Raw genomic sequence first — 26313 nt, 5'->3', positions numbered from 1 at the left:
GAGCCCAGAGTCTCCTATATTCTGGAGGTGTGTGATGAGATAAACTGACTTTAAAATAGCCTAGGTGTTAGAATTTCCTGTTCAAACCTTAAGTGACACATTGATGAGAAATCTACTTTTTCCACTCTTGCTTCACTCTTAGCCATCACAAGGCAGTCTGTGAAGGTCACAGACATTGCTTATTCTTGTCCTAGATTTATGTTTTTAAATTTCTCCTTTTATTACCCAGCTATAGCAGACCTCTTTTATGAAAGTAACCTGAACTCCCCACTAAAGGATGCACGACTTTCTGGCCAACAGAAGGTATGTGTCCCTCTTTTCCTGTCTCTCTACTAGCCCACCTCACTTGGTGGGAAATAACAATTATTAGGTGTGATGCAACTGAGGAACAATTATTATACAACAAAATCAAAGTATAACATTGGTGTTTTTATTTGAATAATTCAGGTCATAAAGCAACCATAAAATATGAAATATGTTGGAAGATTTATTAAAGTATTCAAATTATTGTCTATAGAAAGTCAAGTGCATCTGCACATGCATATTTGGGTTTGTAAATCAATATAATTTTAAGTGAAACCACAAACATCATGACAAGGAACAGTCTGGGATTTTATAATCACTAGAATGTGGGGTTTTTGTGTAATAATGTGTTAATTTATGTTTTGTTCAATCTTTATAAATAGATTCTTAGAAAGGAGTTCATTGCATAGCGTAGGCCAAATGTAGTTCTTCACACATATACTTAGATTGAGTAAGAGCAGCTTGATTTTTAATAAAAATCAGGATGAGGTAGCTTTCTAAATGCTAATTTAGATTTAATTATAAATAATCAAAGGATTAAAAAAAATTGCAAAAAAAAGTACCATACTAATTAAAGACACTCCTGCTTAATAAGTTATTTCACAGACTCTAACAGATATAAATAAGAAATAGTAACATGGAAGTTGTGAATAAAATAATAATAAAACTAATATTTATTGAGAACTTGTAAGTGTGAGGTTGAATGCTCAGTGTTACATGCATTATACTTACATAATATTACTTCCATTTTAGTAGTAAAATAGATTACTAGATACTAAATAATTTTTTGAAAGGTCACAATTATGTAAGTTTCAAAGCTGGAATTAATTTCCAGATATTTCTGACTACTGAGCCATTGACTGAATTATTTAATTATGTTCTCTGGATTTTTACAAGTAATTTTTAAATAAGTAATTACCATCACTTATACAACTAAAACGACCTTTATGAACTTTGACATCCGCAGGATCTTTCTGGAAGTTTGAAACAACAGTGTTCTTCCACAAATGACCTATACTTGTTTATCACTTTATGGGTTCACATCTTAGTCACTGAATCGATTACTTTTTTAAAATAAGTGTTTTTAATCTTTTTCTGTTGTTTTATTTTCAATATTGTTAGGCTATATATAAGTTTAGTGTGTCATGTAACATTTTCCAATATATATAATATTTCTTTAATTTTTAATGTTTTCTCAGAACTCCTCAATCACTGAAAATAAAAGACAATTTGGTAACCCCTTTAATAAGTAAATGTAAGTCACCAAATAGTGTAATTTAGTGCAGGAAATTGCTATATATGCCAACATTACAATTTCCCTACCTTTAGAGTACTCAGTCTTTAACCATTACTGGATTTCAAAATTTTCGTAGATATATTGAGTCTCTTTTTTTCTAATACAGCATTTTAATTTTTAAGACAGGCTTTCTAATGGTATTAAAATATTTCTGTGAAATCTGACTTTAAATTAATGAGGGCATTATTATTCACGAACTCATTTATTCCTCCCTAATTTATTGCTGTTCATTATTCCAACCAATAATATGCTATCAAATGCAAAATTAAAAAGAAAAAGTATTCTACTATGAGACATTTGTTTAAAGCTCTAAGGAATTTAGAACCAGACCTTATGATTCTTCAACTGCAAAGTGAGGACTAATCCTCTTCACCCCACCCATTTTACTGTGCTAGGCACCTCCTCCAACATAAACCATTTAAGGTAAGTACACTTGTCTTAGAGCGCAGTCCTTGACATCACTCAGATGCAGAGATGAATAACCAAGGAGTAACCTATGCAGAACTGAATGTAGCCAAATCCTCAAAGAGGCAGCAAATAAAACATACAGGCACTAAAAGTGCCATTTCAATAACCGAGCAGGAAATAATCTACGCAGAACTAAACCTTCAGAATGCTTCTCAGAATCTCCGAGGGAATGAAAAGAACTACTACCACAAAGGTAAAACATTTCATAGTCGCACAATGGAACTATTCTAGAATATGCAGGTGGGGTGCAGAGGTGTGGAGAAAGAGTGGGGGATAAATTCACATATTTTCTGTTTTGAGGAACAGAACTTGAAGTTGGATAATGTATTCTACAGTGAAATGGGAGGACTGATTTTGTTCTGACATTATAGTAATTTGTAGTCTTTTATCGACAACTCATATAGGGTTATATTTGCTGGGAATGCAATGGCAGATAGGGATTTGGGGGTCCCAGTTTATATATATGACTCCTTGTGCATGTGGGTTCTCTTGTAAGTAAACTTTCTAAACAACTGTCTCCATCACTCCTTTCTTGGTGTTTCCATTTCTCTCCCTGCAGATTCCCCATCACACCCAGCGAAGGTCATTTCTGGAATCCTTGGAAGCATCTGCCTTGTCTTGATGGTCACAGTGGTAACAATGATAGTTGTTACTCCTTGTGAGTGAGATTTTGAAAAATTGTAAGGGCACTTTTCACTTTAATGACCATCAGTGCCTCTAAACACTTCATAATATCATGGAATAGACCTCTCATTAAAATGTATGCATTTAGGTTAAATGTGGAATGATTATTCTGAATTTGTCAAAAGTATACAACACAGAATAATTATAAAGAGTACATATACATATATTCTGATTTCATAACTTAAAGACATGCTTTAGGAGAGTGAAAGACCTTACTGAGAAATACAGATTAATTCTTGAGATTGGTTAAAGCAAATACTGGAAGAGATGATGAAGTCTGTTATTTAGGCTTTTGAAATATTTTTTTCCAGCAAATCTTCATTGCTTAATTAATTTTCCTTGGTAAAATCAACGTTATTCCAGGTTTTTCTAGTCCTAAACAATAAGCCAAATTTCAAGCTAAGAAACTAAAATTATTATAATTTATTTAGATCAGTATTAATTTGTATCATAATTAATTTTGTAGCTACTGTAACACCAGAGCAGAATAACTCCTCTCCAATAACAAGGCTCCGGAAAGGTACATAATGATATTCAAAGTTCTGATATAAGTACAGTTTCTATTTTGTCTCTATCTTAGGCTGGTGAAAATAAGTATAGATTTTGGGGGAGAACATAAATTATAAAATCAGGCAACAAATATTCATAAATAATGATTATAGGAGAGTTGTTTCTCCCTATGTAACAGTGTGATCACGATACTATTGTTGCCAATTGGCTCAATTTCTTCCTGCTGTAACACACAAATAATTGTGCTTTTCTAAAAAAGTGGTTGCACTTCTTGATTTTTTCAGGACATGTAAAAAACGGGTATTTTTTAAATGGATATTTTTGTGTTTTCTTTATACGGAGACATAAATTAGGGGATGAGAGACTGACTCTTCTCTGTGAGTGTTTGTATGAGTGCGGTTTGTTTTATATGTACCAGCCTTGAGGGTGCATAGCTATGTTATATACATATATGTTTATACCTATGCAAAATGTTAATTAGTTTTTAATTTTTAAAAATTTAAATTGTTTTGAATACTAATTCATAATCTTTATTCAGAATGTTACTGTGGTCGTTGTCCAAAAGAAGGATTTACATATTCCAACAATTGCTATTACATTAGTACTGAAAAAAAACCATGGAAAGAAAGTTTGATGGCCTGTGCGTCTAAGAACTCTACCCTGCTTTATATAGATAATGAGGAAGAAATGGTAAGATATTAAATGTTTCAAACACTTTATTTGAGGCTTGATTCAGTCAGTATCATATTGGTAGTATTCATTCACATTTTTGTACGTATTTGTAGTTTTTTAAAGTCTGTTAATATTCCATTGTTTGACTTTATAATATATTCTATGTTTACAACTTTAATGCACATTTAATAATTTCCATTTCTTGCTTTTCATAGGAAATCTTATGCCTCAATAAATGCTTTTTTTTCCCTAAAATAAACTTTGCTATTAAATTTTACCATACATCAAGGAAAGTAAATATATGATTGTTTAGACTGATCACAAAATGAATAGAACCATGTAATACACATCAGATCATGAAAAAGAAGTTTCCTGTCCCCAGCACCCAGCGTCTGTGTATTCTCTCATCACTTCTCCTCCCTCCTTTTTAACCACTGTCCTGACGTTTAGTATTACAGAATCTCTGCTTGTTTGTGAATTTCATATACATGGAATCATACAATATGCATTTTTGTTCCTGTCTCTTCTCACACACACACTATATTTTTGCAGTTCCTCCGTATTATTGCATGTATGTGTAGTTTGTTAATTTCCACTGCTCATTATGTAAACATAACGTTTTAAAATCCGTTCAATCCAGTGTCTCTGGTTGGGGATGGAGCCTCATGCCCTCTGGGATAAAGAGGCTTCTTGGGCTCAGCCCTTTTAGTCATGGGATCCCCTTTGCTGGTCCCGTCTCCACCCCCACCCCCAGCTCTGGTGTCTCTTGGTGGGAGCAGGGGAAGCACTTCCTCTGGCTGCTGCTTCTTAGCAGGTGTCCTGATGGGCCACCTGGTCAGGCTCGCCTGCTGTTGCTGGACAGGGTTTCCCTCAGCACAGAGGAGGAAGGGTCACCTCTGCCTCCTCCGGCAGCTGGGGGAGGGGGCGGGGTGTTGGGAAAAGTTAGTCTAGGTCACTTTCTTCTGTTGGGTGGGGATTATAAAACGCCCCTAATTGTTGTTCCCTCGTTCTGGGTTCCCAAATCATTTCACCTTCTCTTTCCTCCTTTCAGAATTCCCCTTCACTTGTGTCCCTCATTAGTTCCAGTGCTTACAGTTGTACTTAGCAGGGAGTAGCAGAGAGAAATGAGTCGCTGACCTCTTGTTCGGAACACTGGGTTCCACCGGTACAGAAACAGGTCAATTTGGGGTTTATCAAGTCACAGAATATGGTGTGGGACCCAGAAAACCAAACCTTTGGCTTTCATGTCACTTATTATCCTCAATTTCAGTCCCTTAAAATTTCCTTCTAAAACCCAAACTCTGAGAACCATAGTAGAAAAATTTAATGATCTGATCACAGTATCCAAAGAAATGACTGTCACAGTATCTAAAAATTTATTTAAAGCTTTGCTATATTAGTTTTGTCAGCATGGGTAACGAGTAAGTTGTATGAGTCAGCATTTTCCTTATTAACATAAGAAAAACAATGAATCTACTAAGCATAAATGTTTGAGTTAATTTTAAATCAAAAGTATAGAGACTGGTTATTGTTTTTGGTGATATTAAAACTTTCAACTTTAATATATCTTTAGTATTAGGCTGGAATCTAACACTCATTTTATTCAGAAAACAGGATCCTATGAAAGAATATACTACTTGCATTTTAAAAAACAATAAAAGCTTTTATAATAATTATGTGACAATTCTTTATTTTGGCATAGAAATTTTTGAAATCTCTATCAATTATGTCATGGATTGGAGTCTTCCGTCGAGGCCGTGATCATCCGTGGATGTGGACAAATGGTTCAACTTACAAACTAAAGTAAGTTGTTAAAAATAATGCTATCTCATGGAGGAAAAATATTAAAAGAAAAATGTGAAGAATAATATTAAAACATTTGTTTTAGTTGCATTGTAGAAAGAAGAAAGATGTTGAAAGTTAATGAAATGTTGATACAAACATTAAAGAATGGACTACCACAAACTCTTACTAAAATTGTATAGAAAACATCATTACCCATTTTCAAAATATTTTTTATTATAGTTACATGAAAAATATTATTGTTTCATGGAATGCCCTCATATGATATAACAGAATTATGCATTTTTATCCATTACAGGATAACAGACTCATCACCTGATGAACGTAACTGTGCTATGCTAAACCCAAGTGGCGTTAGATCAGACAGCTGTGAATTTCTACATATATATAACTGTAAGCATAAGCTAGAGAATTAACACATGTGAGTTAGGATTTTGCTGGGTAACTGTATCTTTCATGAAATGGAAATAATATTATGTTTGCATAAATTTTAAAAGTAGTTACATGATTTGTTCTCATAATGAAACACTGTTCAAAAAGTATTGGACTATTATATACACTCCAAAAAGTACAGCTATCATTACTTTTATGTTTGGCTTTTTTTGCTCAACAATATGTTTATGGCATTCAAGCTTTCTAAAAGATCATTTGTTCTATGAGCTCATTTGCATGAAATACGAAAAACAGGCAAACATGGAGACAGAAAGTAGATTAGTGGTTACCAAGGCTAAGGGGAGGTGAGAAAAGGAAGTGACTATTAATGGGTGAAGTGTTTCTTTTTGTGGTTGATGAATACTTTCTAGATTTTGATAGTGGTGATTGTTGTAAACTGTAAATATATTTAAAATCATTGATTTATACACTTTAAATGGATGGATTTTATGCTATATAAATTACACCTCAATAAAGCTGTTTATAAAAAAAGCTCCTAGAATTATGATTGGGACAGCATTTACTTTTTAAAGTAATTTGTAAAGATGGTCATCTTTATCATATTGACTCTTCTAATCAATAGTATACTTTATCCTTCCTTGAATTAAGTTTGCTTTAATTACTCTCTATTGTGTTTTGTATTTTTCAATATTGAAGTCTTATAGAAATATGGGTATTTCATAGTCGTGCTTTTGTAAATAGCATCTTTTAAAAAAGTTTTAATAATTTTTGCTGCTGTAAACAGAAATACAGTTGAGGTTTCAAGGTTGAGCTTATTTCTAATGGCTTCTCTGATTTTATGTATTAATTCTGTCGTTTCAAATACGTATTCTTCTGGATTTTTTAATATAAATATCTACTGCATCTATAAATAATTACACATTATGTCTTCTCTCCTGATGCAATTGCTTTCTTTCTTGACTTATTTTTACAGATTAGGGTTTTATTTCCAACATTGAATAGAAGGTACAGTAAAGGTTCTATGTGTATCCTTTCCTATTTCGGGGGAAAATATTTCAGTATTTCATCCTTATGTATGAGGTTTGTTTTAAGGTTTTTTTTCGTCATAACTTTCTCATATGAATCCAATTCTATAGTATTCATATTTTTCTAATAGACTTTATAGCCGGTCAATGATGTTACGTTTTTATTATTTTTCTTTCAATGGGATGAGAAATGTTTTAAATAATGTTTATGAAGTAACTGTTTCTTTCAAATGTAAACCAATCTTGTATTTATGAAATAAATCCACAATAATCATTCTGTATTTTCCTTCTATTAAAAATCGGTGCATATTTCATATTTCAATTAAGATGTTTTCCTTCATCCATGTTTACAAAGAGATTAGACTGAGTTCATTAATATTATGTGACCTGACAGTTTTTGTTATCAAGGCTCTATTGGGAAGCATTCAGCTTTTCCTTCTACTTGGAGAATCTGTGTACAAGTCCTGCTGTATTTTAAAGTGTTATTTTTCACTACTGATGCCATTAAGAGCTTCTGGAACTTTTTTTGGAGGGAGGTTTATACAATGATCCCAGTATCTTTAACACATGTTAGGTTTATTCAGATTTCTAGTTGTACTGCATTTGGTAGTCCGTATTTCCTAGGGATTCTCTGTTTCATGTAGGTATTAAAATATATTCATGTGGCTTTATTCTCTGTTTAACATCTGTGAAAACCATAATGGTATTGTCATGTTTATTATAGATAGAAAAGATTCGTGTCTTCTCAGTTTTTTCTTCAGCCATCATTTATCAATTTTATTAAGTCTTTCAAATGAAAATACATTTGGCCTTTGTCCTCTCTACTGTCATTTTGTTCTTTGTCATCATCTTGTACTGTTTTTCATTTTCTTCCTTCTACTTCATCCAGATCATTTTGATTTAATTTCACCTCAACTGCTTTTTCATTTTTAGTGTCTTATGATGCATACTCAGATTTCTTCTTTCTTTCATTCTTCTTTTTGTTTGTAATATATGCATTTAAGGCAATTAATCTTCCACAAGACAGATTTTTGCTATTCTATTTTCCTTTTAATTCACATAAAAATTGTGAACTTTCATTGTGATTATTTTCTTGGCCCATATATTATTTAGAAATTTATTACTGAATTTAAATCCAGATAAAGATCTTCAAATTTGGGGTTATTGACCTCTATTTGAGATAAAGTATAGTTAGAGAATTTCTGTGAAGCTGGAAATGCTCTAAATCTCTGTTGAATATGGCTAGTGTGAATGAAGAACCAATCTTCATTTTTTATTTCTCTGTAATTAATTACAATTTAAATTTGAATATCCACATTTTAAGTGCTTATGTGCCAAACTTGGCTGGAAGTGAACCACAGTTCAGTGATGCCACAGTTCTATGTATTTTATATTAATATAATTGACCATATGAGTATATAGAGTATTTTTGGAAATTTTGTCTGTGCACCTAAAGATATAATGTGTATTCTATATGAGTACGTGTGGGTGTGTGAGTGTATGTGTGGGTGTGTGAGTGTATGTGTGGGTGTGTGTTGGAGGTGGGTATGTATATATTGATTAATTGCCTAGTTTAAATCTTTCTATAGCTTACTTCCATATCTGCTTGCTTGATAAGCAGTGAGGGAGATTTAAGTCTCCATTTATGATTATTTACTTAGGCACTTTTCTCAAGCCCATGTTGAAATTATTAAGTACATATAAATTAAAAAAAAATTGCTAGTGGTTTGGGTACTCAGTATATCGCTGTGAAACATGCTTATCACTTCTGTTGTGGTCGTTGCCTTACACAGTGATGGTGCCTAACTGTAACAGTGCTCCTGATTTGGGCTGCATAGTATCTTTTTTCATCTTTTTACTTTCCTCTTTATGCTTTTGTTTAAAAAGTGTCTCATCAAAACAGTAGTTATTAATATAACTGTTTTATGTACATAACTTATTAACTAAAATATTTAAAAGCAAAAACGTTCTTAGAATTTAAATGGAAAGTTATTCCATATATATTTAACATAATTTTAAAATAATTATATGCTTTATATATTTCATTTATATGTAAGTATATATATTTAAATTTAAAGTATAATATAGCTATCATTAATTTGGAATGAATACTACCATTTCTTTGAATTTAAGGTTTTCCTTGTTTCTTGTCCTTCACAATAAATATTTTTAACTTTCCTTTATAAGAAGTTGTTCACTTAATATGCTTTAAATAGTCTTATTAGTGCCCTACATTTTCAGCATAACTTAGACTCAATAAAGTCTAATAAGTTAGTACTTCCATCCCCTTCTCAAACAGTGAAAAGACTTAACGACTCTCTACTTTTTATTTACTGCTTATGTCATATTTGCTCCCTTGAATTCAAATACAAATACATGTATTTAAAATTTGAAACTTTATCATTCGTATTTACCCCTCAATATCTATTTGGATATATCCACATAATTTCTTTTCTTCAACTCTTCTTTCCTTTCTGCACATCCAAGTTTTCACCTAGAATGAGGGTTTCCTGTTTAGAAGATCCTTAAATATTTCCTTTAGTTAGAGTCAGTTGGTAATTAATTTTCTCCATTTAAAAAGATTCCTTGAAAATGAAATCTTTCTACCATCATATTAAAGGGACATTTTCCCTTGTTACTGATTTCCAACGTATCTCTCTCTCACGTCACCAGGTATTGTCATTATTAGACATACTCACAAATACATATATTCATACCATAAATAGTAAATTCAAACTGCTCATTATTTTGAGCTTTCATTGCTTTGAATCATCCTAACATAGATTTTATTCAAGTTAAATGCCAGAAGGGTGAACTCATACTTTTGCATGTAACAAAGGACATGATATATATGTCTTTATTTAATTGAAAACAGCAAAGCGTATGACTATAGAGATAGTAGGTATAAGTACCTCAAGTTTAAAAAGGCAACATTAGTGAATTTTACTTTGTTTGGCATCACTAGTGAACGCTTCACCTGCTCTAATTGTATTATGTGAGCAATAGAGGAGAGTAGATTATTTATTTAATCTATGAAAATATAATAAAATATAATTAATAGGAATAACCACATAGCTAGCCATTAGCTATTGTTATAGAAAGTTCAGATATTAACCTATATTACAAGGACATAACTATGAATTTAAATTCCATTTTTCTAGATTTTAGAAAACTAAAAATTAAGAGTTTGTCTAAATTCAATGTCCTAGATTCCATTACACTGAGATTATACTGAAAGTGAATATTCTTAGGTACAATAGATAAACATTCCCCCTTTTCTTGATACAGATGAGGACTGCTGAAAAAAATGTTAATCTGAGGCAAATTTGATAATTTATTTAATGTTTTATGTCTTGATATTCATGTGTTATTTAACTTGTTTTAAAAGTCTAATTTTTCTGCCCTCCCCATTTTTTTGTGAAGTGCAATTTTTAAAAATTACCATTGTTTTCCCACTACATAAACTTGGGCCGTGTTCTTTACAACAAATATTCCTATTAAAATACAGACAGCAAGTTATGATTGGAGGATCATCAATGAATAATATAAATAGTAGATATTCAATATTTCAATCTCTGCCCTGGTGATATAGTTTGATATTATTTAATGTTTTATCCTTTCCAGAGATATTTATTTTTATCAAGGGAACTCTAAATAACTTCTTTATGAATAAGAAAATTAAAGGTATTTTAAGAAGTAGGGCAGAGAAAGTGAGAAGTACGTTTGGTCATTGATGTCTTTATGGCAGTTACAATAAAGTTAAAAATGTAGCAAGTCTTCAGAATTAGTGACAAGTATCCTTAAATACCTATTGTTAATGGAATTATATCTTAATTTTCCCCAATTTTTTCCTTTATAACAGAAATGACGTAATGAGAATATAAGGAAAAGAAATATGTAAAGCAAAAATTTAGCAATCTTGTCTAAAAGTAGAACTTAAACATTGAAGATACTCTTCACAAGCCTTAAGCTTCAGCATTTGTGATTGAGATGGAAGGAGGTTAACAGCACGGTGGTCAAGTCTTTTGTCCCTCGGTGTCTTTTATCTATGGAAACAATTTTTCAGAGGCACTTGCCAAAGGACAAACTAAATGATACAGTACAAGCCGAAAGTCTCCTATGTTCTGGAGACATGTGATGAGGTAGACTGTCTTCAAAACACCCCAGTGTAAGAATTTCCTGTTGAAGTGACACAGAGATGAGAAATCGACTTGTTTCCACTATTGCCTCCCTCCGGGCCTTCACAGGGCAGTCTGTGAAGACCACAGAGATTGTTTGTTTACAAGGGTAACCTGGTCTCCCCCTTGACGATGCAGGACTCCAGCCTACGGAAGGTATGTGCTGTTTCTCTCCTTTCTATTCACATGTCTCCTTTAGTGGGAAATAACAAATGCTAGATGTGGTACAACTTAGGGACAATGATCTACAATCAAATCAAAGAGACACTGGTGTCTTTATTTGAATAATTCAATGTAAAAAGTAACAATAAAATATGAAATACATTGGAGGGTTTCTGAAAATATTCAAATTCTTGCCTGGGGAGATTATTCAGGTGCATACACACATACCGTAACTGGGTTTGTAAATCAATGCCATTTAAAGTGAAGTCTCATAAGCATCATGACAAGGAACAGTTAATTTTGGACTTTGTAATCAATATAGATATAATTATATTTATATTTATATTTATTTAGCCCAGTCTTTAAAAACAGATTCTTAAAATGGATTCATCAAATTGTGAAGGGCAAATGTAACTCTTCATTCACCTAGATTAAATAAAAGCAGTTGATTTTTAATAAAAATCAGGATGTGGTAGCTTCTGTAAAATGCTCATTTAAATTGAGTTGTAAACAATCAAATGCTTTTGAAAAGCTTGAACAAAAGATTTCCAAAAAAAAAACCACACAGATACAGACTCCTAAAAAATTATGTGTTTGTCCAACTGATATGAGTCAGAAATAATAACACGGCAATTATATTAAAATAATAAAATAAGATGGCAAATTTAATATTATATTTTACATGTTTTATATCACATATTTTTATTCTCATTCCAAATTAGTAATCCAGGTTGCTAGACACTAAGTAACTTTTTAAAGATGACGCATTATAAATGTCAAAGCCAGAATTAACCTAGATCTCACTGACTGCAGACCCCATAGACTGAATTCTCTGATTTATTACAGTTGCTTACACAACTAAAGCTACCCTCATGGACTTTGGCAGCCATAGGATCTTTCTAGAAGTTTGCACCAACATTGTTCTTCTATAAATGTTTGACACTGTTAGTTATTATTTTATGGTTTCCTATCTAAGCCATTATTAATTGACAATTACTTGTGTAAAATAAGAATTTTATAATTGTTTTTTATATTGTTTGGTTTTTATTAATTGTTAAGTTTGGATAGTTTAATGTGTCATGTAATATTTTAACATATAAAATAGTTGTTTAAAATTTTAATGATTTCTCAGAACTCCAGAATCATCCAAATAAAATGAAAAAATCATTTGATAGCACTTTATTCTCTTTTAATAAATGAATGTAAGTCACTAATTAAAGCAATTTAGTACAAGAAATCACTATGTATGCCAAATCTACTCTTCCCTCATCTTTACAACACTCAGTCTTTAACTATTAATGAATTTTAAAGTTGTCATAAAAATTGATACATCTTTTTTTTTTTCTAGTATGGCATTTTCATTTTTTTAACATCTTTATTATGATTGGTTCCTGTACAGTAAACTATACATATTTCAAGTGTACAGTTTGTTGAGTTTTGATAGATGAATTTTGATAGATGTTTGATGAATTTTCATTTTAACACAGTTATTTTAACAGTTTTAAAATGTTTCTGTGCAATTTGAGTTTAAATTAATATGGCTATCACTATTCGTGAACTTTATTCCTCACTAATTTTTTAATTTTCATTGTTCCAACTGATAAGTTTGTATCAAACACAATATTATTTTAAAAACTACTTATTCTGTCATGAAACACATTTGAAGTTTAAGGAAATTAAAACCAGACTTTTACATTGTTCAACTGCAAAATGAGTGCTATTACTTACCTCACACAGCACCCAGTTTGACTACACTAGGGTTCTTGTGATTCTATACATCATTTATTAACCACTTAAATACAGTTTTCATAGAACACCGTCCTCGACATCACACAGCTGCAGAGATGGATAACCAAAGAGAAAACGACTTGGCACCGAATCTGGTGAAGGACTTAAGGAGACAGCGAATGAAAGGTGAAAGCATGAAAATTTCCAGTTCATAGCTGAACAGGAGAATACCTACATGGAATTAAACTTCCAAAATGCTTCCCAGGATCCTCAAGGAAATGACAGTAACTGCCACCACAAACATAAAGCATTTAACGGCTCATGTACTTTTTATTTGCGAGGATCGGAGCTTGAGTTTGAAATACAGTATTCCAGTACGAAATTTGAGGACTTATTTTATTCTGGCATTGTTGTAATTTGTAGTCTTTGATCAACAATTCATGAAACATTATCTTGCTGAAAAATGCAATGGTATATTCCTAAAGATGCCAGTGGTAGATACGAGTTGGGGGTCCAAGTTTATGTATATGACTCCCTGTGCATGTGGGTTCTCTTGTAGGTAAACTTTCTAAACTACTGCCTCCATCACGTCTATCTCAGTGTTTCCATTTCTCTCCCAGCAGAGTCACCGTCACCTCCAGAGAAGCTCATTGCTGAGATCCTGGGAATCCTCTGCTTTGTCTTGATGTATATCATAGTAAAAATGATAGCTGTTACTCCATGCAAGTACATTTTTGAAAGATTATAATGGAACTTCTCATTTCAATGATAGTCAGTGCCTCTAAAATTTCATTCTATTACGGACTAGAACTCTCATTTTAATATATGCATTTAGGCTAAATGTGGAATGGTTATTCTGAAACTATTCAAAGTATAAATACTTTGTAGAGAATATTTTTTATATATATATACATATACATACATATACATATATATATATATTCTTATTTCATAACTCAAAGACATGCTTTAGGAAACTGAAAAACCTTACTGAGAAATATAAATTAATTCTTGAGATTGGTTAAACCAAATACTGTAAGAAGTGGTGAAGCCTGTTCCTTTAAGATTTTGGGATTATTCCTCCCCTCTAATGTTCATTACTTTATTTATTTTTCTTGGTAAAATTAATTTCATTCTAGATCATTCTAATCCTAAACAACACCACTTTTTAAACTAAGAAATTAAAATAATTATGATTTATTTTGATCAATATTAATTTTTAAAAGATTACTTCAATTTTTTCTAGGCATTATAACACCAGAGCAGAATAATTCCTCTCCAGTAACAAGGCTCCAGAAAGGTACATAATCATAGTCAAAGTTCTGATATTAGCACAATTTGTATTTTTGTCTCTATCTTAGGCTGGACAAAAATAACAATAGATTTTGGAGGGGAATATCATAAATTATAAATTCAGGGAATAAATGTTCATAAATTACAGGAGAGTGTTCTTCATATGCAACAATATGCAGGAATATTCATTAAAAAATGAGTGAATTCATTTAACATACTAATTTAAAAAAGAATTCACCATACCCATTGTCCCCAATTGGTTCAAATTTCCTCCTGCGATAATGTAAGTTATAAATTATTTTACTATTCCAAAAAAAGTGGTGTCCTTTATTGACTTTCAGGATATGTAGAGAATGGATACTTTTGTTTGTAGGTTTGCTTTCTATGGGCACATAAATTAGGGAATGAGAGGCTGACCTTCTCTGTGTGTGTGTATGAGTGTGGTTTGTTTTATATATCCAGCCTTGAGGGTGCATAGCTATGTTGTTTACTTGTATGTTTATACCTGTGCAATGTAAATTAATTTTTAATTTTAAAAATTCAAATTTTGGATAATATTTTATAATTTTTCTTCAGCATATCATTGTGGTCATTGTCCAAAAGAGGGGTTTACGTATTCCAACAATTGCTATTACATTAGTACTGAAAAAAAACCATGGAAAGAAAGTTTGATGGCCTGTGCATCTAAGAACTCTACCCTGCTTTATATAGATAATGAGGAAGAAATGGTAAGATATTAAATGTTTCAAACACTTTATTTGAGGCTTGATTCAGTCAGTATCATATTGGTAGAATTCATTCATGGTTTTGTACGTATTTGTAGTTTTTTAAAGTCTGTTAATATTCCATTGTTTGACTTTATAATATATTAATTCTATGTTTACAACTTTAATGCACATTTAATAATTTCCATTTCTTGCTTTTCATAGGAAATCTTATGCCTCAATAAATGCTTTTTTTTCCCTAAAATAAACTTTGCTATTAAATTTTACCATACATCAAGGAAAATAAACATATGATTGTTTAGACTGATCACAAAATGAATAGAACCATGTAATACACATCAGATCATGAAAAAGAAGTTTCCTGTCCCCAGCACCCAGCGTCTGTGTATTCTCTCATCACTTCTCCTCCCTCCTTTTTAACCGCTGTCCTGACGTTTAGTATTACAGAATCTCTGCTTGTTTGTGAATTTCATATACATGGAATCATACAATATGCATTTTTGTTCCTGTCTCTTCTCACACACACACTATATTTTTGCAGTTCCTCCGTATTATTGCATGTATGTGTAGTTTGTTAATTTCCACTGCTCATTATGTAAACATAACGTTTTAAAATCCGTTCAATCCAGTGTCTCTGGTTGGGGATGGAGCCTCATGCCCTCTGGGATAAAGAGGCTTCTTGGGCTCAGCCCTTTTAGTCATGGGATCCCCTTTGCTGGTCCCGTCTCCACCCCCACCCCCAGCTCTGGTGTCTCTTGGTGGGAGCAGGGGAAGCACTTCCTCTGGCTGCTGCTTCTTAGCAGGTGTCCTGATGGGCCACCTGGTCAGGCTCGCCTGCTGTTGCTGGACAGGGTTTCCCTCAGCACAGAGGAGGAAGGGTCACCTCTGCCTCCTCCGGCAGCTGGGGGAGGGGGCGGGGTGTTGGGAAAAGTTAGTCTAGGTCACTTTCTTCTGTTGGGTGGGGATTATAAAACGCCCCTAATCGTTGTTCCCTCGTTCTGGGTTCCCAAATCATTTCACCTTCTCTTTCCTCCTTTCAGAATTCCCCTTCACTTGGGTCCCTCATTAGTTCCAGTGCTTACAGTTGTACTTAGCAGGGAGTAGCAGAGAGAAATGAGTCGCTGACCTCTTGTTCGGAACACTGGGTTCCACCGGTACAGAAACAGGTCAATTTGGGGTTTATCAAGTCACAGAATATGGTGTGGGACCCAGAAAACCAAACCTTTGGCTTTCATGTCACTTATTATCCTCAATTTCAATCCTTTAATTTCTTTCTAAAACTTAAATCCTGAGAAATACAGTAGAAAAATTCAATGATTTAATCACAGTATCCGAAGAAATGACTGTCACATTACCAAAAAATTATTTAAAGCTTTGCTATATTAGTTTTGTCAACATGAGTAACAATTAAATTACATGAGTCAGAATTTTTCTTATTAACATAAGAAAAACAATGAAACTGCTAAGCATAGATGTTTGAGTTAATTTTAAATCAAAAGTACAGACATTGGCTAATATTTTTGGTAATATAAAATTTTCAACTTTAATGTATCTTTAGTGTTAGACTAGAATGTAACAGTCTTCATTTTATTCAGAAAACTAAGGATCCTATGAAAGAATATACTACTTGCGTTTTGAAAAACAATAAAAGCTTTTATAATAATTATGTGACAATTCTTTATTTTGGGATAGAAATTTCTGAAATCTCTATCAATTATGTCATGGATTGGAGTCTTCCGTCGAGGCCATGATCATCCGTGGATGTGGACAAATGGTTCAACTTACAAACTAAAGTAAGTTGTTAAAAATAATGCTATCTCATGGAGGAAAAATATTAAAAGAAAAATGTGAAGAATAATATTAAAACATTTGTTTTAGTTGCATTGTAGAAAGAAGAAAGATGTTGAAAGTTAATGAAATGTTGATACAAACATTAAAGAATGGACTACCACAAACTCTTACTAAAATTGTATAGAAAACATCATTACCCATTTTCAAAATATTTTTTATTATAGTTACATGAAAAATATTATTGTTTCATGGAATGCCCTCATATGATATAACAGAATTATGCATTTTTATCCATTACAGCATAACAGACTCATCACCTGATGAACGTAACTGTGCTATGCTAAACCCAAGTGGCGTTAGATCAGACAGCTGTGAATTTCTACATATATATAACTGTAAGCATAAGCTAGAGAATTAACACATGTGAGTTAGGATTTTGCTGGGTAACTGTATCTTTCATGAAATGGAAATAATGTTATGACTGCAGAAATCTTAAAATGAATTGTACTATTTGCTCCAGTGATGAATATTTTTTCGAAACTGTTATTGAAATATGATATACACACACAAAACAGTACAGCTATCATTACTTTTGGTGTCTGGCTTTTTTTGTTCCATGTTATTTTTATGGTATTCAGCCTTTCTGAAAGATCACATGTTGTGTGAGTCCATTTATTTAAAATATCCAGTTGGCAAACCCATGAAGGCAGAAAGTGGTTAATGGTAACCAATGGCCAAGGAGAGGTGTGATTAGAAAATTACTGCTAACTGGTACAAAGTCTCTTTTTGGGGTGATGAAAACTTCTAGAGTTTGTTAGTGTTGGTGGTTCTAAACTCAATGACTATTAAAAAATCACTGAATTTTATACTTTAAGTGGATAAATTTTATGCTGTGTTAATCATACCTCAATAACACTGTCTCAAAGAAAACAACTCCTGGAATTACGTTTGGGACTACATTTAAGTTTTAAAGAAATCTTCAAAGATAGTCATCTGCACAATATTGACTCTTCTAAACAATATTATATTTTTTCCTTCCATGTATTAGGTTTTCTTTAATTTCTCCTTGATACATTTTGTAGTTTTCTATATTCTTAAAGACACATGGGTATTTCACACTCATACTTCTGTAAATGGGGTCCTTCTTTTAAAATTTTTAGTAATTTTTGCTGGTATAGACAATAATACAGTGATGTTTACATGTTGGTCTTATAGACAATGATTTCTGTGATTTTAGGTATTAATTTATCATTTCAAATGTGTATTTTTCTAGATTTTTTATACAAAAAGTTACTGCATATGTAAATAATCACACTTTATTTCTTTCCACGTGCAATCATTTTTTTTTCCTTGACTTACTTTTACTGGTTAGGGTTTCATTTCCAACAATGAATAGAAGGTAAAGTAAGGGTCCTACATGTATCCTTTCCCATTTTAGGGGAAAATATTTCATCCTTAAATAAGAGGGTTGTCTTAAGTTTTTTTCTAATCATATTTTTCTCACATGAAAGCAATCCCATCATACTCTCATTTTTCAGATGAATTTTTAATCAATAGATGTTACATTTGTATTATTTTCCCATCAATTGGAATGATAAATATTTTCTCTCTATAATGATTACAAAGTAAATTACCTTTGTTTCTTTCATATGTTAAATTGATCTTGCATTTCTGAAATAAAATTACAATGATCCTTCTGTATCATCCTTCTTAAAAAAATCAGTGCATACATCATATCTAGATTAAGCTTTTGTTCTTCATCCATGTTCACAAAGCTTTGACTGAGTTTTTATTTATGTTACTTGCTTGATAGATTGTTATCAAGGCTGTGTTAGGAAGCATTTTTCTTTTTTCCTTTTACCCAGAAACCTTTGTGTAACAGCACTGCTACATTTTTAAGTGTTATTATCCACTACCAATGCCATTTGAGCTTCTAGAACTTCGTTGTAGGAAGATTTACATAATGAACTTAATTTCTTTGCATAGGTGTTAGGTTTACTTAAGTTTCTATTTGTTGTGCAAAGTGTTCATTTTAGGACTTTTTCTATTTTATATAGGTATTAAAATGTATTCATCAATACTGCTTTTTATCTATTTAATATCTGTAAAAACTGTAATGGTATCTCTCTATTTATTTAGACATAAAAGATTTGTTTATTTTCAAGTTTTCCAGCAGGTTTTATCAATTTTATTAAAGGTTTTCAGTGAGAGTACCTTTGGCCCAGCTGTTGCTCTCTGTTGTAATTCCGTTCTTTGTCCTGATTTTGTGTGTTTTCTTCCTTCTACTTCATTTGGATTCAATTTCACTTAACTTTAGCTTTTCTATTTTTAGTTCCTTACAATGCATGCTTGGATTTCTGCTTTGTTTTGTTTGTAAGATATGTATTTAGGGTGGTCAGTACTTCCCAAGACAGACTTTTGGTACTTTAACCATCCCATTTTCTCTTGGCTTGTAACGTTTTGCTTGGAAAACCCCTGACAGCCCTCTGGGGCTTCCCCTGTGAGTTTCTAGCTTCTTTTTCTCCCACTGTTTTTAAGAGTTTTTCCCTTTGTCCTTGATTTTGTTTTTGTTTTTATTTTTGTTTTTTTACAGTTTGATGATAATGTGTCTCGGAGAGGATCTCTTTGATTTTGGTTCATGACATATTAGCTTCATGAATGTGGATATCCAAATCTCTCACCAGACTTGGGCGGCTCTCAGACATGATTTTTAAAAAGTAAGCTCTCTTTCCCCTTCTCTCTCTTCTCCTGGAACCCCAATAATCTGCAAGTTGGTACTTCTGATGACAGCCCATGTGTCACGCGGGCTTTGTTCACTTTTTTGTTGCTGTCCTTTCTTTTTTCTCCTCTGAATAGATAATTTCAAAGGTCCTGTCTTCTCCTTCACAGATTCTTTCTTCTGCTTGATCCATTCTGGTGTTGATGCCTTCTGTTGTATTTTAATTTATTGTATGCTTCAATTCTGTTTGGCTCTTTTTATGATTTCTATCACTTTGTTAACTTTATTATTTTGTTTATATTGTCTTCCTTACACTGTGGAATTATCTTTCTTTTTTTCGTGTAGCTCACTGAGCTTCCTAAAACAGCTATTTTTAATTTTTTATTGGTTAATTCATAGATTTCCATACCTTTGGGGTTGGTTGCTGGAAAATTATTGTGAGCCTTTGGTGGTGACATTTTTTCATGCTCCTTGAAGTTACATGTTTCTGTCTTTGCATTTCAAGTAGCAGTCACCTTCTCCCTTCTACTAGCTGACAACAGGAGAGAATTACCTTCCACCAAAACTGCTAGTGATTCTGAGGCTTTCTAGGACCTTCTATGGTTGCACCTGCTCCACACTTTGTGCTCCCTCTTGTGGCAGAATTTTAACGTTTGTACACCTTATCTCAGTCTTGCAACGCACCAGGCTGGGTGCTGAAAGCTTTTTCTTTTGTTTTCACAAACATGATGCTAAAGTTCATGTTTGTGGTCTCTTGTTGGCCTTCAGATTCAGACTGGGTTTCTGCATGTGCTCATGAGCCATCTGCCAAAGCTCACCCTCTCTGCTGCAGTTGAGAGTGCCCACAGCAAGACAACCACTGGGTGTGGGTGTTTTGCAGGTGAAGTGTGGTTATTTCTAAGGGTGTCTGTGGACCAGTTGTGACTAAGCGGTTCATGAGCAGACTTCTTGATAGAGTGTTTGGTGCAGTTAATAGGATCTGCGTCCCTTTAATGCCCTTTGAGAGTCCTATTTGCTGCTATCTCATCCTCTTCTCACTCCCAGTTATGCACATAATGATTTAGTCATTTGGATGAGGCAAGAGAGAAATGAGCCTCTTTGGGAGCATCCCATAGAATTGAGAAAGCTAGGTGCTCACTCATATTCTTTTACTTTTCCTCATGAAAGATATCATGGGCTGAGAAGGTCTCTCTTGGCCCTAAGCTGTGTTACCTTGGAGGAAGGGCAATGTAGGTAAAATCAGGTTGCTCCTCTTATCTTCTCTAGTACATCCAATCTTATATTCTTTTGCTCCAGTGCTGTGGTGAAATAATCATATTTCCAAAAAGCCAAATCATAGATACAAATGACAATATAAAGGACTAATTAAATAGGTAACTTTATTTTTCTGGGCAATAAAAGATCATTAGAATTGGAAAGTTACACCCAGACTAGCACAAATCATACAATCAGTGAATGGTGTGCTGGACCAGGCTCACAGCTGATCAAAAGAGATTAGTGTTAAATCTCAGGAATTTTGAGACCAAGTTGTTAAACACAATCATTATTAAAATTCAATTACATAAACAAAATATTGTAAATCATAGTAACAATAAAAATGATAAATACTCAAAATGTTACCTTGTAGTTATTTTGCTACATTCACTATGTGCTTATGAAGTTATGTGCATCCATGATGTCTGAGTTGTGGAAATGCTACACGATAGTGTTCTACGATAAATCTCTTCCCTTTCCAATTCTCCATTCAGTGATATTAGGTTCGTAGATTTAAATTGATTACAGTCAGTGTACTCCCAGAACTCAAATTGGCAAACACTACAAACGAGGTCTTCCCCTCCACCAGAGCACTGGTTAGGAAACATTTACTAACTTACACTGGATACATGTTACACTAGATTCCTACCTGGAACATATAAAGAACTTACGTAAGTTCATAAAATGGCAGCAATGAACTAGGAAAATATGTGAAGAGACAATTCACAGAGAAGTAGACCCAAATAACGGATATTATTATGAAAGTTAAATATAAATAACTCTTATGGAAAGGAAAACTAAAACCTCCTGAGAAAATTTTGCATCCATGATGTTAGAGAAATTGAAAGATTGTAGACTTCAACTTGTGGATATGGTGTGGAAAAATGGAAGCTGTCATGTACTTCTGCTTGGAGTGAAAATAATACAAAAGCTTTGGACAGCAATTTGTCAATACTTGTGAAGTTTTATCCAGTACTCAACAGCTGGTAAGTACATACTCGAGAAGAAACACTCCTGTAAATGTGGTTAAGGAAAGATATTGAAGAATATTTGAGACAGAATTTTGAGTAATAATGAAAAGGAAAAAAATAGGAAGAACCAAAATACTTTTAGAAAAGAAAATAGGTAAAAATATTGTACTATATTCACAGAATAGACTATATTTTATGAGAAAAGTGAATAAAATTGCACAATATTAAATATATCAATATCGAGGAATGTCAAAAATATAAATTTGAGCCAATATAAATAATTCCAAAAATGCACACTACACATTGTTTTTCTGCTTTTAAAATACATGCAAGACATAGCCATATCTATTAGATATAAATATATAGGTAATAGGGATCCTCTAAAGGGAAAAGAGAGAATTAAATTAAGAATGAGCACATAAAAACTTTCCATCTATTCACAATATATTTTATAAGCTTGATAGTGGGTACACTAGTGTTTGTCATATTATTCTTTAAACAAAAATTATATGAATAAGGCAATTTAGACATGTTACAGAATATTTGTATAAACTTAGAGCAAGAGAAGACTTTGTAAGCAACCTGGTAAACGCCTGAGCCAATAAATGAAAGACTAGAAACATTTATCTACATAACATATAACAGTAACACTTCTGTCAAATAAATGCAAATAAATGATGGAAAAACACATAAAACTCATTCCTAATGTTTCATGAGCACTTACAATGTATCATACATTATTTTATGTGCCAAAGATACATCAATGAACAAGACAAACTTCCTGTCATTTCATAGTTTATATTCTGCTAAGAAATATAAAAAGCAAAATAAACAAAGTGGAATTAATGATACGAGTAAAAATAGACGAAAATAAGAAATAAAACATATTAATAGCGTGTAGAGGAAAACAACTCTAGAGGATAACATTTGACAAAATTTGAAAAAAAAAATCCCTCTATTTGGGCAAATAAGATTCATGTCTGTGGGAGAAGAAAGGCCAAAGTTCCTAAATTAGAAATAAATGGGGTTAGTGAGGAAGATTAAAAAGAACTAGAAAGCTAAAGAGACAGGAAGGAAATGAGCAATAGGTCAGAGAGAAGAAAAACTGATACGGACTTTTATTGACCAGCACTTGATCACTTCCGAGTGTTAAAAAAACAGAAATAATGTACATATTTTGAACGTGTTTTTCAGATGGTTTGCATTCTTTTGACTGCATCACTGCACTGAGACTAAAAGATACAAACACATGTGTCTTTAATAATCTAAAACTATAGCATCTAATTGCACAGAAATATTTTGCTTTCCGCTTTTTAACCATATTTGGGGGGCTACTACTTGAACACTGTTTCAGTGAAATAATGATTATTTATGTTAACCTTGAGAACACGCCACTTTTTAAAATTTCTTTTTTAACTCATCTTGATATTTCTTATTAAGAGAAAATTCTGTAAACCACAGAGTATTTTTCAAACAATCTGTCTAAAACTAAAGATACTTAGAAAGTGAGCTTTTGTGTTTTGAATCATAAAACAAAGTCCCATAAGGTCTATTTGTATTTTCAATTAGAAATCAATTAAAAGTACCCCCTGGACTTAAACCTCGTTCTGTCTGTATATTAGGGTCATCACCCCTTTCCCTAAGCTGCTTACTCTAGTGTCCTCTGTATAAATGGCACCATTATCATTTCATTCAGTAAAATCTAGAAGGATATACATCTTTCTTAGCCCTTCCCTCTTACCGCTGTCATCTTCACCTCCTGTCAGATTTAATGGCATCATCTATGTCAGTAACCTCCCTAATTAGTGTCATCTTCACCATTCCTAACATCACAGTTTTGGGTAAAAATAAGACTGACTTCTCCTGCCCCTAACTATTGTTCTTGTTCTTTATCCCCATTAATACCAAATTGACTGTCCTCTGAACAGGTGAAATTGTCTGCCCAAAGCATGGAAATCTGACCTTGTCAATCCTTGCTTGAAACTCCTCAAAGGGTTTTTTAATTGACTACCTGGTAGTATTCAAGCAACACAGCTTAGATTATGAGCATTTTCTTCTCACTCACACCCACTTTTTGTCATCTCAGTCTGTTCCAGCTTCCATCCATCTCCAGATATTCATAACCTCACCTAATAAATCAACATTATAGGACTGCATACTGGTCTCTTTATTCATTTTATTGACTCTTTCTTCTGTGTCTGTCATTTCCATCTTCAGTTCTTGGTATGTTTTAGCCCCATTCAACTTGATATCTAACACTCCCCCCAAAATCACCCAAACCAGGACATCTTTCCTAACGCGATTTCCTCGTAGCTGATACTGGCAATCCATTGTGAAATTGTCATTTATAGTCCAGTCTTCAAGTATACCCAGTAATCCTATCTTCTATAAATTACATATTAATTTAGAACCATGTGCTTGTATCTATGCCTTAAATAGACTATGGACAATTACATGGTAGGGACCGTGCTTTATGCTTTACTGAACTATGTGTATCCATTACCAAACAATATGCTTGATGCACAGAAGTCCTTAACTGATACTAGCTCAAGCAATAAGTAAGAAACAGTCTTCATGGAAATACAATTACTTTACTAGTTTTATATTTATTTGTAATTATTATTTACTAATTATTTATTTATTATATTCTGTTGTGCTTTGTTGTTTTAATCCTGTGAAAATAATGGAGAAAAAAAATAACGCAGTTTAAAAGGGTCCTGGGAGATTAACTAACTCCATCGAAGGAACATTGTAAACTTATAGTGGTTATTTTCAAACTCTCCAAGAAGGTAATGTAAGAATTGCAGAGTTTAAACTGAATGCATTTTTTTTTCCTAAATACACAAATGAATCTACTGGGAATAAATGAAGAAACAATAAATCAATTAGAATTTGACCAACTGATAAGAGGTGCGTTAAAAAAAAATGTGACCTGGGAGACTGGTTCTACCTAGATCTGCAACTAATGAGTCTTTTTCCTTGGAAAAAGTACTATCTTATTCTTAGGTCTATTTCCTTGGGTGCCTGGGATAAGCAATGTCCAAATCTCATGATATCTACAAAATTCTAGTATTCTTTGGTATTTAAAATACTGGAGTGAACACAAAATCCATTTGGATGCAAGATGCAGAAGTTGTAAATAGCATCCTTCTTTTTTTGATGGATGTGGAGATTACTACTGTGGCAGGAAGTGTAACGTTAAACGGCAAACAAGCAACCAAACAAAGAAAAATAGCTCAGATGCTAAGCGAAATCTGAAGTCATCTAACTTGTAAGTCATGCATGTGATTTACTTGGGAGCCGTTTTGAAAAGAGCTACCATTTATGTGGCTGTTTATTCACAGACTCTAAGATAATACCACAAGAGGGGAAAACACTTATGTTTCATTGTATCACATAGATTGATATTAAACAAACAAATGAAAAATGACATCTCCTAGCATGGGCTAAGTTAATCCAATAAAAATATTTCTTTGGGAAAGAAATGATATCTTGGTAGAATTGCTCATTTTTTTTAGAATTACAGAACGTTTCAACTGAGATAGGGTCCAAGAATTATTTATCCATTCACAGCTCAGGAAACTGTGCCAAACAATACTGGTTAGTTGCCAAGACGGTCATCTGTTCCTTTTCCCTTCCACCTGAAATATACACTCAGGATTTATGAAATCTCTGTCTTGTGTTCATTCTATTCCAATATACTGGTTGGCATTATATGTTCCTTGCCCAGTGTGTAATACCTAGCTGAATGTTTTGAATATTTAGGTTCTGAATAAATATTTCTTCAAGTACATTTGCAGATTTTTCCCTCTTTTGTTGATCAGCCTTCCACTTCTGCCTCAACATGCTCGTGTATATCCAGACTCAGCTCTGTTTCTCCCTGTCCCGTTTACTTACATCATTGCTCATGAGAGTTGTAGAGTCCTTTTGTCATGTCTTTTATCAATTCAGACACATTTACAGAAAAGTCAAGACTACAAAGTGTTCACTTGGTCATAGCCAGACATCTTGTGCTTTCGTTTCTAGGCACCAGTCTGGTAAACACCCTCAACCACATTCAGTTTTAGGGTCACAGCTTGAAGCAAATATCCTGCCCAGAGGACGGTTTCTCACCACCAAGTTACACTGTGGCCTCATCACCTCCTCCCCTTATGGTACACAGGAAGAACTTAACACATGCTCAGCCATGTAAGCCAGACTGTATCCTACTGGCCAAGAAGGCCAGTTGATTCAGCCTTGGTGGTTATTCTCACTTAACGAATATAATTTCTAAGTAGTTTGTTGAGGTGCTGGTGGTTATTCTCAAGTACTTGAGCACAGGCTGTTTGCAAAGCATT

At 33.0% G+C, this 26313-nt stretch overlaps 1 protein-coding gene across 1 annotated transcript; it reads left to right on the top strand.

Annotated features, from left to right (window-relative positions):
- The first annotated feature begins 1490 nt into the window (after positions 1–1490).
- On the top strand, positions 1491–17621 carry LOC105094220 (NKG2-A/NKG2-B type II integral membrane protein). Its single transcript, XM_064478790.1, is given in 14 exon segments — positions 1491–2261; positions 2628–2725; positions 2727–2748; positions 3219–3272; positions 3801–3952; positions 5637–5737; positions 6036–6150; positions 11459–11489; positions 13299–13409; positions 13844–13945; positions 14470–14523; positions 15093–15244; positions 16934–17034; positions 17333–17621. Coding segments are annotated over 14 exon segments (1398 nt in total). The 5' UTR covers positions 1491–2074; the 3' UTR covers positions 17451–17621.
- Positions 17622–26313: the final 8692 nt, after the last annotated feature.

This window comes from Camelus dromedarius, chromosome 25 (genome assembly GCF_036321535.1).
Source record: "Camelus dromedarius isolate mCamDro1 chromosome 25, mCamDro1.pat, whole genome shotgun sequence".
NCBI classification, from domain to species: Eukaryota; Metazoa; Chordata; class Mammalia; order Artiodactyla; family Camelidae; genus Camelus; species Camelus dromedarius.
This window is presented reverse-complemented; position numbering and strand designations above follow the sequence as displayed.